This window comes from Periplaneta americana, chromosome 8 (genome assembly GCF_040183065.1).
Source record: "Periplaneta americana isolate PAMFEO1 chromosome 8, P.americana_PAMFEO1_priV1, whole genome shotgun sequence".
Lineage (NCBI taxonomy): Eukaryota > Metazoa > Arthropoda > Insecta > Blattodea > Blattidae > Periplaneta > Periplaneta americana.
Window position 1 is genome coordinate 24189307 of NC_091124.1, and position 16776 is coordinate 24206082.

At 34.2% G+C, this 16776-nt stretch overlaps 1 protein-coding gene across 2 annotated transcripts in view; it reads right to left on the reverse strand.

Moving 5' to 3' along the window:
- The window catches only part of LOC138704587 (brachyurin-like), a 49135-nt gene that overhangs the window by 17575 nt on the left and 14784 nt on the right, over nt 1-16776 (reverse strand). The window contains exons 4-7 of one of the 2 annotated variants that reach the window (XM_069832640.1): nt 15082-15245; nt 12136-12234; nt 9376-9512; nt 5587-5903 (exon numbers count right to left, since the gene is read on the reverse strand). The exons of the other annotated variant lie outside the window; for it this stretch is intronic. Of the exons in view, the coding sequence (XP_069688741.1) occupies nt 5733-5903; nt 9376-9512; nt 12136-12234; nt 15082-15245 (571 nt within the window). The 3' untranslated portion in view covers nt 5587-5732. Of the gene's footprint in view, nt 1-5586; nt 5904-9375; nt 9513-12135; nt 12235-15081; nt 15246-16776 lie in introns of those variants that run through there. 2 annotated transcript variants of the gene reach the window in all.

The following is a 16776-nucleotide window of genomic DNA, read 5'->3' on the forward strand; positions in this document are numbered from 1 at the left end:
TGATAAAGGGCATCCTTGTCGTACTCCTCTATTTCACTTCTTTCAGACATTTCTTCTGCTATCCTGACTTTGAATGTATGTTATGTATGTATGTAATTTTAAGTCAGTCCACAGTTTGTAAGTGGGACAGAGAGTTGAATTTCCATTGCAGGGGTCCACACCTGTGGAGTAACTGTTAGCGCGTCTGGCCGCGAAACCAGGTGGCCCGGGTTCGATTCCCGGTCGGGGCAAGTTACCAGGTTGAGGTTTTTTCCGGGGTTTTCCCTCAACCCAATATGAGCAAATGCTGGGTAACTTTCGGTGCTGGACCCCGGACTCATTTCACCGGTATTATCACCTTCATTTCATTCAGACGCTAAATAACCTAGATTTGATACAGCGTCGTAAAATAACCCATTGCAGGAAAGGAACATGGCTACCAATTACCAGTCCTTACATTTTAAATCCGAAAGGAACTGGAGATGGGAAAGAATCGGGCTACATTTTGGGAGGGTATCGGAAAAGTCTGAAAAGTCTCTGGGGTGGAGAGGTTTAGACCTGGGGATCAAGGAGGCCACTCATTCCTGCAGATAATAATTATTCTATCTTCGAACACTGTATAAACTTTGTTCATAGAATAGTCGTCTATGCTGCTGCGATATTGTTGAAAAACATTAAAATGCAATCCCTTCCCTTTAACTCACAAAAAAGGGGGAATGCAAAGCCACGTTCCCAACACTTCAGGGTGTTAAAGAGTTTGTTAGATAGTTAGATAGATGGATTTATTGAGTAATATTATACTTACTCTAAAATCCAATGCACGGGCCTTCTGGCCGTGCATGCTTTGTACCTAAAACAAGTCCTACTTTGTAGGTTTCACCCCCTCACCTATGATTATATCCACTTACTCTCTAAAAGAACACACATATTAAAATGGAAATGGCACAATAAAACACATTATATAATATATCCTAACCTAAAATACATAAAAGTGTACAGTTGGGTGGATAGTATTATCCCTTCCTCAGTTCGCGTCACAAACTTCAACAGCTGAAGTTCTAATCTTTCTCGCCTTCAAGAGGAACAATCCAGTCTTTTGTTCCCATTCTCTATTCCCCATGAGGTCAAGACATGCAAGCGAACTCCTATTCTGACTTAGCATCGAGGGTGGTAGAAATTTTCTCCGTACATGTTCCAATTCGACATACTGTAATAAAATATGATTATAGGAGTCCTTTTCTTTGGAAAGCGGACAAAGACGCTCCCCTTCTTCGTTGACAATTTTATTACTCTTCCATGCCTCCAATCTTAGCCACGCTAAACCTGCTCTGCTGTCTTTGTTACAAGAATTTATGTAGTCACACCTCCCCCAGTTAAGCATGAGATCTGATTGTAAATGTAATGATGACTTTTCCGAACATTGGAGCTCAATCTCTTGCCTCTCGATATCAATTAAACGCATCTTCACATTACGCCATACATTGTTAAGAAATGAGCTGTATTATCCTCTCACTGTTCATAACGTAACATACAATTTTCTCATCACGGAGGATTGAGTTTTCGGAGCTCCAGTACTGGTAAATGTTGTTTTGGTCTTTCCATACTCATGGAGATAAAGCCAAGCCTCTTTCGATAACAGAGTTAGATTATAGTCAAAAAGCCTACATAGTCATGAATTTTTCATTGTATCTAATTTATTGCAGTCATAGACCTACTTCAGCGTCGAAGTTTTAAGATGTGAAACAAATCAAGAGTTAAACTTTTTTTTTCGAGGTGAGGTAAAGCCAAGAATTCGCAATGGATTGTCTGACATTTGTCTTATGGTTTGGAGAAACCTCGGGAAAAAACAGGTAATCACCCTAAGCGTGAAACGAACCCATGTCCGAGCGCAGTTCCGGATCAGCAGGCAAGTAAGTCTGCCAACTGAGCTACGCTAGTGCCTATACAAAAATATACAATACATAGCAAGTAGAGTACTTCAATAAATTTGCAAGCATAAACAATAATTCATCAGTTGAGACGAAGGTATGAATATTCACAAATGAGCAATCTTTCAAAACTTGACATGCCCATTTTCAGAAAATATACTTCAGATGCCAAGTTTTTTTTATTTTTTTTAGTTGGTTATTTAACTACGCTGTATTAACTACTAGGTTATTTAGCGTCGATAAGATTGGTGATAGCAAGATGGTATTTGGCGAGATGAGGCCGAGGATTCGCCATAGATTACCTGTTATTCACCTTAAGGTTGGGGAAAAACTCGGAAAAAACCCAATCAGGTAATCAGCCCAAGAGGGGATCGAACCCGCGCCCGTGCGCAACTTCAAACCGGCAGGCAAGCGCCTTAACCGACTGAGCCACGCCGGTGACTTCAGATGCCAAAAACGTTCCAATGAAAAACATTCTTTATAACAGCTAAGACTAACAGAGGATAAATGGAGATCTTATTTATGTCGTGTGTTAAAGTTATGAATGTTTTTTGATTAGTATTAAATGTGCCTTAATATAAAACATCATCAGGGTAAGAATGTACGCATAAGCTAAAGTCAATATTTCTAAATTTCAAAAAATCTTTTTACATCATGTCCTTTTATGCACATCTGTTATTATTCCTATATCTTTACTAAAACAAAAATATGTTTTATTTCATATGTATTGCCCTAGAATATTAAACCGTGCTTCATTATACATTACCGTCCTTAGGAATTGTGTTATGCTTATACAGTGGACTCCCCTAAGTCTGACTGAACGTAATTGAAAGTTCAGTCCAATAAGGGTAGTGGTGTGACAAATGAAATGAATACAAATCCTTATTGGTTATCTACCAACGAATACAGTACTGTACTTGCATTTCCTGCCCGTCCCGAGACTTCTAGTACCACAGTGGGTTTCGACAGTTCCGTCTCACAAACAGCAAAATTCTCAAATAGAAAAAGAAGAGTTCACTAATTTAAAATCAGTGATTAAATATGAATGTCCATATCAATAAAATATTATGTTTTCCTTTAACAAAAGTATAACTACAAGACTTAGAATCAATTCCCATTCAAATGGTAAACTCATTTCTTAGTGCCCATATAGGGGCGTGTCTAATTCCCCTACATAAGCAGTCGAACTATAGGATGTCGAACTTGTTTTCTGTCGAACTTAAGAGCTTGCTCTGTATTTAATAATATTTTACTTCAGTAGCTCATGGTTTGTCAAATAAACAATACTCAGCTCTTTCTTAATCAGCGTGAGAGAGCGTACTTGCTGAAAGCTTGAGTTGCTGCTTTCTACTTAGAAGATAAATTCGCACCCCCAGGAAAATACTGTCGTATGTCGAAAATCAAATGCTATTTTCGTAAATTATTTACAACGATATTTTACTAGTTGGAGGTATGAAATTATAATAAAATAGTAAATTATCAAAGGTTTTGGTACCTATTTATTAATTTATTCTTACAGCAGCATTTTACTAGGAAAAAGCATGTATTTACATATCACAATTTTTTAGTTACGACAGTATTTCACTGGGAGTGCGAATTTTGTTTATCCGATATAATACGATAATAATCACATACCCTAGCTATAGCTCCTAGTTAATAAACGTTCGGTTCTAAAATATAAATATGTAAATACATGAATAGGAAAAATACCGCAAGTTTATGATCTAATGGCCTTAAATGTGATTTGTTTAAGAATATGTTGCTGTTTCATAAGGAAATAACTTTATTACAGTAACAAAGTTTTATTAACAAGGCCTTATTAATACAACTTTGTTCATTCATACAGCTTATGGGACCCAACATTGTTTTTAAATGTATTGTAAGATATATTCTTTTTTATCGCTCTACGGCCGGGACACAAAATTTGAAGGTGCGATACTTCTTTAATTCACAAATTTAATAAATGTAATTGTTACAAGTTAAAATGTAAATTACGGTTAACTAATTATTTTTTAAGAAATTAAAATGAATTAGTAGGCTATTCCTTACCATAAGGCCGAAGGTTACCAGAAGTGCCAAAGCCACAAATGTCTTCATGCTGCTGATAGATGACAGAATGTCTTAGAAAATTGAATCATCTCAATTTATATAGCTTGTACGATATAACACTAAAATACAAAGCTTATCAGGGCGCTTCAGCTACTTTTACTAAGTCATCTTGATAGAATATAATCTGAAAATCACTGTACCAATATCATGATATTGCATCACATTCTCAGATATTGGTCATTCTGTAATTATATATGGCAAATATGTTTTGTTAATTTTAAATAATAAGATAACAATGACAACCACCTACATCAACAAACGATATCGATCAAGGAATTCTTTCTTGCTTAACATGTGTTTTATCTTTCAATAAGGCGATGACAAAGTAATCTTTGGAGATAACAAATTTCAAGGTGTACTGGGAAAATGTATAATTTTATTATCGAGAAGTACGTTTCTTACCTTACTTCAGTGCTTTGTGCACTAATGTCCAGTCGCAATTCAGGCGAAAAACAATTACATTATAGTTAATATATTATTCAAAGTAGGCTAAATGTATACTATTGTCAGTTTCTTTTACATATATCGATGTAATATGAAAAATTATTGGAGGTTCAGACTAATTTATTAGTTAGATAATGTACAGATAATGCTCAATCTGTAATTATATATGGCAAATATGTTTTGTTAATTTTAAATCGTAAGATAACACTGAGGACCACCTACATCAACAAATGATATCGATCAAGGAATTCTGTCTTGCTTAACATGTGATTTATCTTTCAATAAGGCGACAACAGTGTATTGCAGATAACAAAATTCAAGATGTACTGGGAAAATTAATAATTTTATTATCGACATGTACGTTTGTCACCTTACTTCAGTGCTTTGTGCACTAATGTCCAGTCCCAATTCAGGCGAAAAACAATTACATTATAGTTAATATAGTATTCAGTGTAGGCTAAATGTACACTATTGTCAGTTTCTTTTACATATATCGATGTAATATGAAAAATTATTAGAGGTTCAGATTAATTTATTAGTTAATGTGTAAGGTGCGTATATTAGTTACATAGTATTTTTACGTAGGGGAGAGTCGGGTAGTATCGAACATCGGGTAGTATCGACAGTGTGTTTCTTTCATCTACCACCATGTGGTAGTACCTGAATGACATGGTTACGTTTCTCTATGCGACATTACAGAAACGTAACCATGTCAATCAGGTACTATCATCGTGTGGTAGATGAAAGAAACTCACTGTTCGATATTACCCGATGTCCGATACTACCCGACTCTCCCCTACTGATATACGGCAATAGCACACTTGTGCAGAAGTGCTACCATCTTGAAACTGCTACTTTGTTTGCCTTATGCCAGTTGACACCGGGATAATACTGCCAAGCAGAGATGATAGCTTCAGGGTATTCATTGAAAAATGTAGGTCTCTACATCTACTTGTATATTACTGACGGATACGCCTCAAAATCTATCAACTAATATATTTTTATCTTGAAATTGTATAATAACTGTATAATAATTGTATGTTGGGAACGACTCGAGGTTTACTCCTTAACAATTATTCTAAAGGTACTGAATAAGATACAGTAGCACATATTTAATAGTAGGACGTTGAGAAAAAATGAAACCAATTTATTGTATCAAACATTTTAATACATCACGGAATTTGGTTTTTGTACATATTGCATTTCATATTATACCCTTCATACACATGCAAGATGTTATATTTGCATCGTAGTTCTCCAGTGTACTGTCATTTAGTTAATGATAATGCCAGTGTTGGTTTGAATCCAGTCCAAATAGCTGGTCACTCTGGTAAAACCAGCAGGCAAGCCCGCTTCACAACCGGAAGAAGAAACAAATGACACAATGCCAACTTGAATGTAACCACCATTTTGGGAATGGATAAGGGGGCCGCCGCTGTCACCCTGCAACAGAGAAGATATTTACTGTGAATGGTTTCAAAATAAGCCTACATCTACGTACATTTGTGTGCAGATGACAACTTCCAGTTTAGAGAGGTACAGGTTCATTACAAAAATACGCTTCATTTCTATTCATTGCACATATACAAATCATTTTGTTATAATTCAACGTTAATAGGCTATATACTTGGTGGGGTTTAAATCACATTATTTTCAATATGTAATACTTCTGAGTCCAAAACCCTTTACAAACTTTTGCCAAAGATGTTTATTACTGAAGCGAGTGTTTTTAGAGATACCCTTCAAAAAATTAAACACAGTCTTTTAAGTTTTCAATAGGAATTGCCTTATTTCTGTGCACGTTTTCTTCGGGAAACCTTAGACACAATAAACACAATTATTTAAATCCAGAAAGTATGGTGACCAGGATTGTGCCAAGTCCATCAAATCATTAAGAGTAACTGTTGGAGAGTACTCTCTTATGAAAATGATCATTCAGGTAATCAAGGACGACGTTCGTTGTGTTGCAACATAAAGTGTTGGAATGAACTCATCAATATATTGTGGTGGAAGAATTGTGCCGTTCAAGGATAACGATTCAACAACTTCAGCAGATAAATTAGCAGCACAACACATTACACATTTTTGAGAATGTAATGAATGAATATTGTTTCTCAGAGCCCAAACATTGAAGCATATTCTATTCACTAACGTAACTGTTTAGGTCAAAATTAGCCTTATCAGAGAACCATATTAATCGATTGCTGAAGGATTTTCCTCCAAAAACTGAGTACATGGTTCACAAAAGACGGTGAATTTGTTTGTTATTTCTAGTTATTGCCTACCCCAATTGAATTGTAGATGGAAGCACACGTAATTCTTCTGGAATTGCTTTAAAGTGGATAATTGTTTTAAACCGAGTTGTTCCGAGAGAATATAACAATTTACCAACGCTCCAAATAAGCGCATACTTTGCAAATGCTATTTTTCTTCAGATAATCCAATGATCTTTGGTCTGGCAACAACACCGTTACGGGACCTATTCCTTAAAATGTCTTCACAAATCTTTCAATAGTCGATCGTCATGCAAATTTTGTGTACTGACATTTTACACTAAACTTACATTGCACCACACCAATACTCCCACATTAGTAAAAGCGTTTTACACAAGAACACCATTTCGTTCGATAATATGCGCCATTTTGTTTACCAACAGTTCTTTACTGCATCACTAAGGTTACACGTTCCTCTCAAAAACCTCCCAAGTCTATTACGTTACATGAAGTCAAAATCATTGTATAAAAGCTATGTACAGAAAGATTTTTGCATTTTAAAATACCTCTCTTTTGTAATATATGTATGGATATATTCATTATTGTTAATTTTTTGGAAAATAAATTCCTATAAGTTATTTCGTTAACAATAAAATTACCGATTGTTCAGTTTGGTTGTAAAACTTGGACTCTCACTTTGAGAGAGGAATACAAGTTAAGAGTGTTCGAGATTAAGGTGCTTAAGAAAATATTTGGAGCTAAGGTGAATGAAGCCACAGGAGAATGGTGAAAGTTACACAGCGCAGACTGCACGCCCTTTATCCTTCACCTAGAAAAAATAGTACAACATTAAATCCAGATGTTTGAGATGGGCAGGGACTATAGCACGTATGGGTGAATCCAGAAATGCGTGTAGGGTGTTAGTTGGGAGACCCGAGGGAAAAAGACTTTTGGGGAGGCCGAGACATAGATGGGGGGATAATATAAAATGTGTTGAGAGAGGCGGAATATGATGTTAGAGACTGTATCAATTTTGCGGCAGTGAACCTCCGGATTTTCTAAAAGCCATTTTAAAGTTATTTCATTTGATGTAACATTGAAATAAGGAAGGTAGAACAGGTATTTCATAGATTTGTGTATAAATAGGCGAATGCAAAAATGCACAGCGATAGATCTTGTACTTTCACGATTTTGAAACGAAGATTTGAATTATTTAATCAGATATCAACTGCTTTATTCTAGTGAAAGGGCTCCTTTCAATTGTTGTAAAGAAGAAAAGGCCTTTTCTCTGTTGTTCTGGTCCATTTCCAGCCATTCTACTAACTGAACATTTTGGCACCAAATTTAGAATATAGCCTACATACTACCATGTTCAAATTCCATTAATATGAAAATAAAATATAATTTTAAAGAATTGTACAAAGCGAGTCATACATCATTAAGCGACTACCCCACTAAAGTAGCAGTTTTATATGAAACAATCAGTGGCTGTTTAAAACACGTTTAACTCTATTTCTGTCTAATAGCTGCTCATGTAATATTTCTATCCAAATACTAGCTGCTGATGTAATATTTCTATCCAAATGTTACCTCATTATATGATATTTGTATACAAATACTAGCTGCTAATATACGGTAAAGGTTGGTAAAATTGTGATATTAATAATATTATGATAGTTTTTTTTTTTAATTTTTTACAATTTTACTGAGCGAGGGGAAGATTGGTTTTTTGCGTCAACGTATTAAGGGAATGATCGTGGATAAGTTTCTGCACAAAATCGGTACTTCTCTTGCTCAGTAAATTGTGAAAAATTCTCAAAAATGACTATCGTATTATTATTAGTATCACAATATTACCAACCTTCACCTTATAGCTCCTAATATTTCTAACTAAATGGTACCTGATAATGTAATATTTCTATCCAAATACTGACTGCTAATGTAATATTCCTATGCAGATGCTACCTGATAATGTAGGTAATATTTCTATCCAAATGCTACCACATAATGTAATATTTTTATCCAAATACCAGCTGCTAATATATACCTCCTAATATTTCTAAGTAAATGTCATCAGATAGTGTAATATTTCTATCCAAATGCTACCACATAATGTGGTATTTTATCCAAATACTAGTTGCAACTGTATACCTCCTAATATTTCTAAGTAAATGATAGTATAATATTTCTATCCAAATACTGGCTGCTAATATAAAACACCTAACATAATATTTCTAGCTACTAGGGGAGGTCGAGACGTAGGTGAAAAGATTATATTAAAATGGATTTGAGGGAGGTGGGATATGATGGTAGAGACTGGATTAATCTTGCTCAGGATAGGGACCAATGGCGGGCTTATGTGAGGGCGGCAATGAACCTCCGGGTTCCTTAAAAGCCAGTAAGTAAGTAAGTAATATAAATCTGAATTAAAGCTTGAATATGAAGAGTCCACTGCAAGAATGATGGATGTCATTTGGAATACATTTTGCAGGAGAAGCAATTGAAAGTTTGAAATGCTTAGCTCTCAAATCTTAACTGTGATTTTCCGATCATTACTGGACAATGACTATCAGTGTTAATGCCATATAACTCTCTATGTACATCCTATATGTTTTAAGCTATGCATTGACAGTCTTGGTTCATTTTCGACAAAAAAGTGACATCCATCATTCTTGCAGTGGACTCTTCATATATTTACTTACATCGCAAGTACTCTTGCTATCAGGAGTCGAGACACAGATCATGCCAGAAGTGATGAATCCATAAACTGAATTGCATTCTTGGTTTGTAATGACCGTGAGATCCACGTACTGAAGGTTTTCTGTGATTTCTGTTCCGCCTGAAATATGTAAAAAAATATATGACCAAGTGCATTTTAATATTTAAAACAACTGTATTTAATAAAATTTGAATTCCTTAAATATTATCCAGATACAGAATTGTCCCAATTTTATATTAGAGATAATGTAGTATAGGCCCAAATAATTTGCCTATTGTTATGAATTCAAAGACTCGAGCTTTATTTCTCTGTTAGACATAGAATTGGTTTATAATTCAAGGGATTGAGCTCATATAAAGCTGTAGATATATTAGCTAATATTTGCAATATATATGTAAGTAAGTATTTCATATGTTAAACGATGTTTAAAATTTATATAATTTAATGAAATTATAATTATAAATGAAAAGCAGTCTTTTTTGGGTAGGCTGCTCATCATACTTTTGAGAACTTATGAGACCTATAAATTAATTAATGATGTTGCCATTGCAACCAATGTTAATTTTTGGACTTCGTCTCTTATTTATAATGCTGATATTTGTCTACAATCTTCAGTAACATGCTGTATCTTGAATGTGTCAACTATTGTAATCAGTAGCGGCTCCTGCATATTTCTTAAGAGGAGGAAAGAAGTTAACAGCACAAAATGACACCTTCTTGAATGAAACATGCTGCAAATTAGCCTACATGCATACATGTAAGACCAGGTAGTGTTGGGGTTGGCCTTCACTTCTGTATAACAATAATCTGTTCTTGTAAACTGCGTTTCCTAAATTGTCCAAAATATATTATGTTTTCACTTCCATTCATTATTGAATAATTGCGCAAATTAACAATTACAAGGAAACTCACAACCTCGCAGCATTTTTCGAGCACACTACAGCATTACACCAGTTGGAAGAGACCAGCTACTAACACGTAACCGGAACCGTTTTACGGAAATGGAAATGGGAATGGGAAATAATCTGAGGAAAACGAGAACACTGCACCCACCCACGTGGTCTGTGTTGCCACATGTACATTTTACAAGTTCAGTATCACATGCTTTTGAACAATGTCAGTTCTTGTAAATTCATACTATCATTATTGTTTAAAGCTGCCGGTGGCCGATTAATTTTTTAAGTTAAAAATGATGTAGTTTGGAGTACCTACTTTCAGTTTCAAATATATTTGTGCAAAACTAACAACTTGGCTGTTGCCCTGTCTAGTAAACAATGAATAGAAGTGAATTTCAGGGGCCAACGGTAAGTAACTATAACGCCATTGGGGCCAACTACGTAGAACTATATCCTCTTTGTTTTACATAAACCCGACTTTAACTTTCAACTATCCAAGAAAGTTTCAAACCATGAATAGTAGCCCATATAAAGTGCAATGAATAGTATTTTTGATTTATAATTTTAAAAAAAGGTTACATGGTGTCTTTCATAGCGTTGCATTAACTGTTTTTGTTGTGTCTCCTCCTAGATGTGTTATAGTCCGGTTGAATGCAACATCGTTAGATGGCAGCGGTAGCGAGCTTGCTGCATGACCAGTCCGTTTCTATTTCCCACCCATGCGCTGATTCAGAGGAGGATCTCCTCCCTCTCCGTTCATTTACTTGCTTTAAAACTCTGCTTCTTTCTCTGGCCGCTAGTGCGCTGTTGTCTACGTGAGTTAACTGCAGTAGAGGAGGAATGGAGTGCCTTTCCTCCACACAAACAATCTCGCATCTTTCTCACAGTTTCCTACACCACATGAGCGGGTGTCGTTTAAAACTCGATCAACCGAGTTTTTCTTATAGCTGCGAACTTAAAAATTATCGAATCTTCCTCGAATTTCAAGGCACATATTTTATTTGGTATTTACTTTCAAAAGAAGAAAATGTGAGGAGAATGTTCCTCCCTTCCCTTCCCTTCCCCGAGGAACCGCCACTGATTGTAATCTAAGAATAAACTGGTTAAAAAATGTAAAGTACAGTTTTAGATATTAAAGATATACCTACGTTTACCTCACAAGTTCTTCTGTAGTAAGGAATGGATTTCTAAAGCAGATATAATCAAATAGCAGATGAATGTTGAGTGATAAAAAACAGAATGCTAGTACACATGTCAAATCTCAACTCTCGTTGGAATCTCGAGAGAATACAATGTGGTATTGAGCATTAAATCAAGATTTGTTAGCCCAAATGTAAGATTAGGATTTAGTTGGATATAATACCTTTTAGACTACTATATAAGTGAGTGAAACCTATTGGAAGATGCTGTAGAAGTCGTCCTAGGTGCACTATTATTAGTACAATTTTTTTTCAAAACGGTTTATGCTTAATTGCGTAAAAATAAAATTAATGTTTTCAAGGTAAATGTTATTTTATTGGTGCAATATTCCGCTGTTCGGTTATATAATAATAATAATAATAATAATAATAATAATAATAATAATAATAATAATAATAATAATAATAATAATAAGCCCTAATATTATTATTTAATACGCTCGCAACTGCCAAGGTGTTATCAGCGTCGCCGCTGTGTCGGAATTTTGTCCCGCAGGAGTTCTTTTACATGCCAGTAAATCTACTGACATGAGCCTGGCGCATTTAAGCGCACTGAAATGCCATCGACCAGGGCCGGGATCGAACCAGTAACATTGAGCACAGAAGGCCAGCGCTCTACCGATTACCCAGGTCGACTATGATACTCACTGTCAGAATCCTTTCCCCATCCACTGACTCGAACACTTTCACCAACAAAAGAGTTGCCTTGATCGGAGCGTGAAGGCAAACTAAGAGGGCTGATGTAAGCTGGAAAGATTATAAAGATATTATTTAGGACATTCTGTACATAATAAACTATTTAAATTACATTTCAGGAAAGAGGAAATGTAGCTTCATGATCAACAAAATGATTAATTCCACTACTCCCCTTTATATAATTCAAGAATAGTCTACTGATAATGTGATTTTATCGATCGTAATAAACAAATTCAATAAGGATACTGCAAGAATCAATCTGGAATTCTAATCAACACTACCCATTCTTCATTGTTTGAACAAAGCCGGTACTGCTTTTAATCCTTGTATTAATTTTATGTTTGTTTTCATTAATTACAATGATAATCTTTACAAATGTATGTATGCTTTTAGACTCTCCAGTTAAATTACTTTCGTTCTGAAATGTATTTCTTCTAATATATCTGTGCTTTTAGACAATCCAGTTAAATTACTTTCCTCCCAGAAATGTTTATCTTCTAATGTATACATGATTTTAGACTCACCAGTTAAATTATTAAATGTATTTCTTCTAATATATCTATGCTTTTGGACTCTCCAGCTAAATTACTTTCATCTTGAAATGTATTTCGTCTAATATATCTATGCTTTTACACTCTCCCGTTAAATTATTTTCGTTCTGAAACGTATTTCTTGTAATATATTTATGCTTTTAGAGACTCAAGTTAAATTAGTTTCGTCCCTGAAATGTATTGCTTCTAATATATTTATACTTTTAGACTCTCCAATTAAATTACTTTCGTCGTGAAATGTATTTCTTCTAATATATTTATGCTTTTGGACTCTCCAGCTAAATTACTTTCGTCTTGAAATGTATTTCGTCTAATATATCTATGCTTTTACACTCTCCAGTTAAATTATTTTTGTTCTGAAATGTATTTCTTGTAATATATTTATGTTTTTAGAGACTCAAGTTAAATTAGTTTTGTCACTGAAATGTATTGCTTCTAATATATTTATGCTTTTAGACTCTCCAATTAAATTACTTTCGTCTCGAAATGTATTTCTTCTAATATATTTATGTTTTTAGACTCTCCAATTAAATTACTTTCGTCGTGAAATGTATTTCTTCTAATACATTTATGCTTTCAGATTCTCCAGTTAAATTATTTTCGTCTTGAAATGTATTTCTCCTAATACATTTATGCGTTTTGACTCTCCAGCTAAATTACTTTCATCTTGAAATGTATTTCGTCTAATATATCTATGCTTTTACACTCTCCCGTTAAATTATTTTCGTTCTGAAACGTATTTCTTGTAATATATTTATGCTTTTAGAGACTCAAGTTAAATTAGTTCCGTCCCTGGAATGTATTGCTTCTAATATATTTATACTTTTAGACTCTCCAATTAAATTATTTTCGTCCTGAAATGTATTTCTCCTAATATATCTATGCTTTAGACTCTCCAGTTAAATTACTTTCGTCCTGAAATGTATTTCTCCTAATATATCTATGCTTTAGACTCTCCAGTTAAATTATTTTCGTCTGAAATGTATTTCTCCTAATATATCTATGCCTTTAGACTCTCCAGTTAAATTATTTTCGTCCTGATATGTATTTCTCCTAACATATCTATGCTTTTAGACTCTCCAGTTAAATTATTTTCGTCCTGAAATGTAGTTCTCCTAATATATCTATGCTTTTAGACTCTCCAGTTAAATTATTTTCTTCCTGATATGTATTTATCCTAATATATCTATGCTTTTAGACTCTCCAGTTAAGTTATTTTCTTCCTGAAATGTATTTCTCCTAATATATCTATGCTTTTAGACTCTCCAGTTAAATTATTTTCGTTTTGAAATGTATTTCTCCTAATATATCTATGCTTTTAGACTCTCCAGTTAAATTATTTTCGTCCTGATATGTATTTCTCCTAATATATCTATGCTTTTATACTCTCAAGTTAAATTATTTTCGTCCTGATATGTATTTCTGCTAATATATCTATGCTTTTAGACTCTCCAGTTAAATTACTTTCGTCCTGATATGTATTTCTCCTAATATATCTATGCTTTTAGACTCTCCAGTTAAATTATTTTCGTCCTGATATGTATTTCTCCTAACATATCTATGCTTTTAGACTCTCCAGTTAAATTATTTTCGTCCTGAAATGTATTTCTGCTAATATATCTATGCTTTTAGACTCTCCAGTTAAATTATTTTCGTCGTGAAATGTATTTCTCCTAATATATCTATGCTTTTAGACTCTCCAGTTAAATTATTTCCGTCTTAAAATGTATTTCTTCTAATATATCTATGCTTTTAGACTCTCCAGTTAAATTACTTTCGTCTTTAAATGTATTTCTCCTAATATATTTATGCTTTTATACTCTCCAGTTAAATTATTTCCGTCTTGAAATGTATTTCTCCTAATATATCTATGCTTTTAGTCTCTCCAGTTAAATTACTTTCGTCTTGAAATGTATTTTTCCTAATATATTTATGCTTTTAGACTCTCTAGTTAAATTTTTTCGTTCCTAAAATGTATTTCTTCTGATATATCAATGCATTTAGATTCTCCAGTTAAATTACTTTCGTCCTGAAATGCATTTCTTTAAATATATCTATGCTTTTAGATTCTCCAGTTAAATTACTTTTGTTCCTGAAATATATTTCTTCTAATATATTTATGGTTTTGGACACTCTAAGTAAATTACTTTCGTCCTGAAATGTATTTCTTCTAATATAACAATATTTTTAGACTCTCCCCTGAAATGTATTTTATTCTGGTATATTCATTTCCAGTTTAATCCTCGTTGAATTTTTAACCATGATCTTTATATTTCAGAACTTATTTATTTAAATTAGTTTGCGCTCTACGTGTGTTGCAGGCTAGCCTAAGAATTAAAATACTTACTGCTGTAAGTCACAGAAGGAATTCTCACTAGACCAACGTCATCAGCAAGAGTGTCGATGCTGAAATCCTCATGTTGGATACCGGTTGCTGTACTGACAACTACTGCACCAGATTCAGGGTTATTGGCACTATTAGCTCCCAGAATCACTTCATATGTAGAAGAACTGAAACAATAGCAGCAATGGTGTTTAGTTGCTTTATTACAAAAAAAATCATTAGAGAAGATTATTTTAAGCGGGAAAATCATGGTAGTTTAGTTTCATGGCCGAATTTGTTGAATATTATGTTTGATAAAGAATAAATATGAATTGCTAATATCAGTTGTCACTATATTAAAAATGAAGGAGAGAATATACTGCCTAAGTATTAAAGCTAATTCGGAAATTACACTTTTTAATCTTCTCATTACGATTTTATTTAGAGTAGAAGAACTGTACTCACTTTTGTTGACCTCGTACAAAATTTTGTCCAATATTCTTTTGAGAAGGTTAACTCCATATGTAGATGAAATTATCGGAGATCATCAGTGTGGTTTTAGGTTTAATAGATCAACTATTGACCAGATATTTTGCATTCGACAGATATTGGAGAAAAAATGAGAGTATAAGGGTACAGTGCATCAGTTATTCATAGATTTCAAAAAGGCATATGACTCGGATAAGAGAGAAGTTTTATATGATATTCTTATTGAATTTGGTATTCCCAAGAAACTAGTTCGATTAATTAAAATGTGTTTCAGTGAAACGTACAGCAGAGTTCGTATAGGTCAGTTTCAGTCAGATGCGTTTCCAATTCACTGTGGGCTGAAGCAAGGAGATGCACTATCACCTTTACTTTTTAACTTTGCTCTAGAGTATGCTATTGGGAAAGTCCAGGATAACAGAGAGGGTTTGGAATTGAACGGGTTACATCAGCTGCTTGTCTATGCGGATAACGTGAATATGTTAGGAGAAAATCCACAAACGATTAGGGAAAACATGGGAATTTTACTGGAAGCAAATAAAAATATAGGTTTGGAAGTAAATCCCGAAAAGACAAAGTATATGATTATGTCTCGTGACGAGAATATTGTACGAAATGGAAATATACAAATTGGAAATTTATCTTTTGAAGAGGTGGAGAAGTTCAAATATCTTGGAGCAACAGTAACAAACTCGGTAAGAAATTAAACGCAGATTATATATGGGAAATGCGTGTTATTATTCGGTTGAGAAACTTTTGTCATCCAGTCTGCTGTCAAAAAATCTGAAAGTAGAATTTATAAAACAGTTATATTACCGGTTGTTCTATATGGTTCTGAAACTTGGACTCTCATTTTGAGAGAGGAACATAGATTAAGGGTGTTTGAGAATAAGGTGCTTAGGAAAATATTTGGGGCTAAGAGGGATGAAGTTACAGGAGAATGGAGAAAGTTACACAACACAGAACTGCACGCATTGTATTCTTCAGCTGACATGATTAGGAACATTAAATCCAGACGTTTGAGATGGGCAGGGCATGTAGCACGTGTGGGCGAATCCAGAAATGCATATAGAGTGTTAGTTGGGAGGCCGGAGGGAAAAGACCTTTAGGGAGGCCGAGACGTAGATGGGAAGATAATTTTAAAATGGATTTGAGGGAGGTGAAGTATGATGGTAGAGACTGGATTAATCTTGCTCAGGATAGATACCAATGGCGGGCTTATGTGAGGGCGGC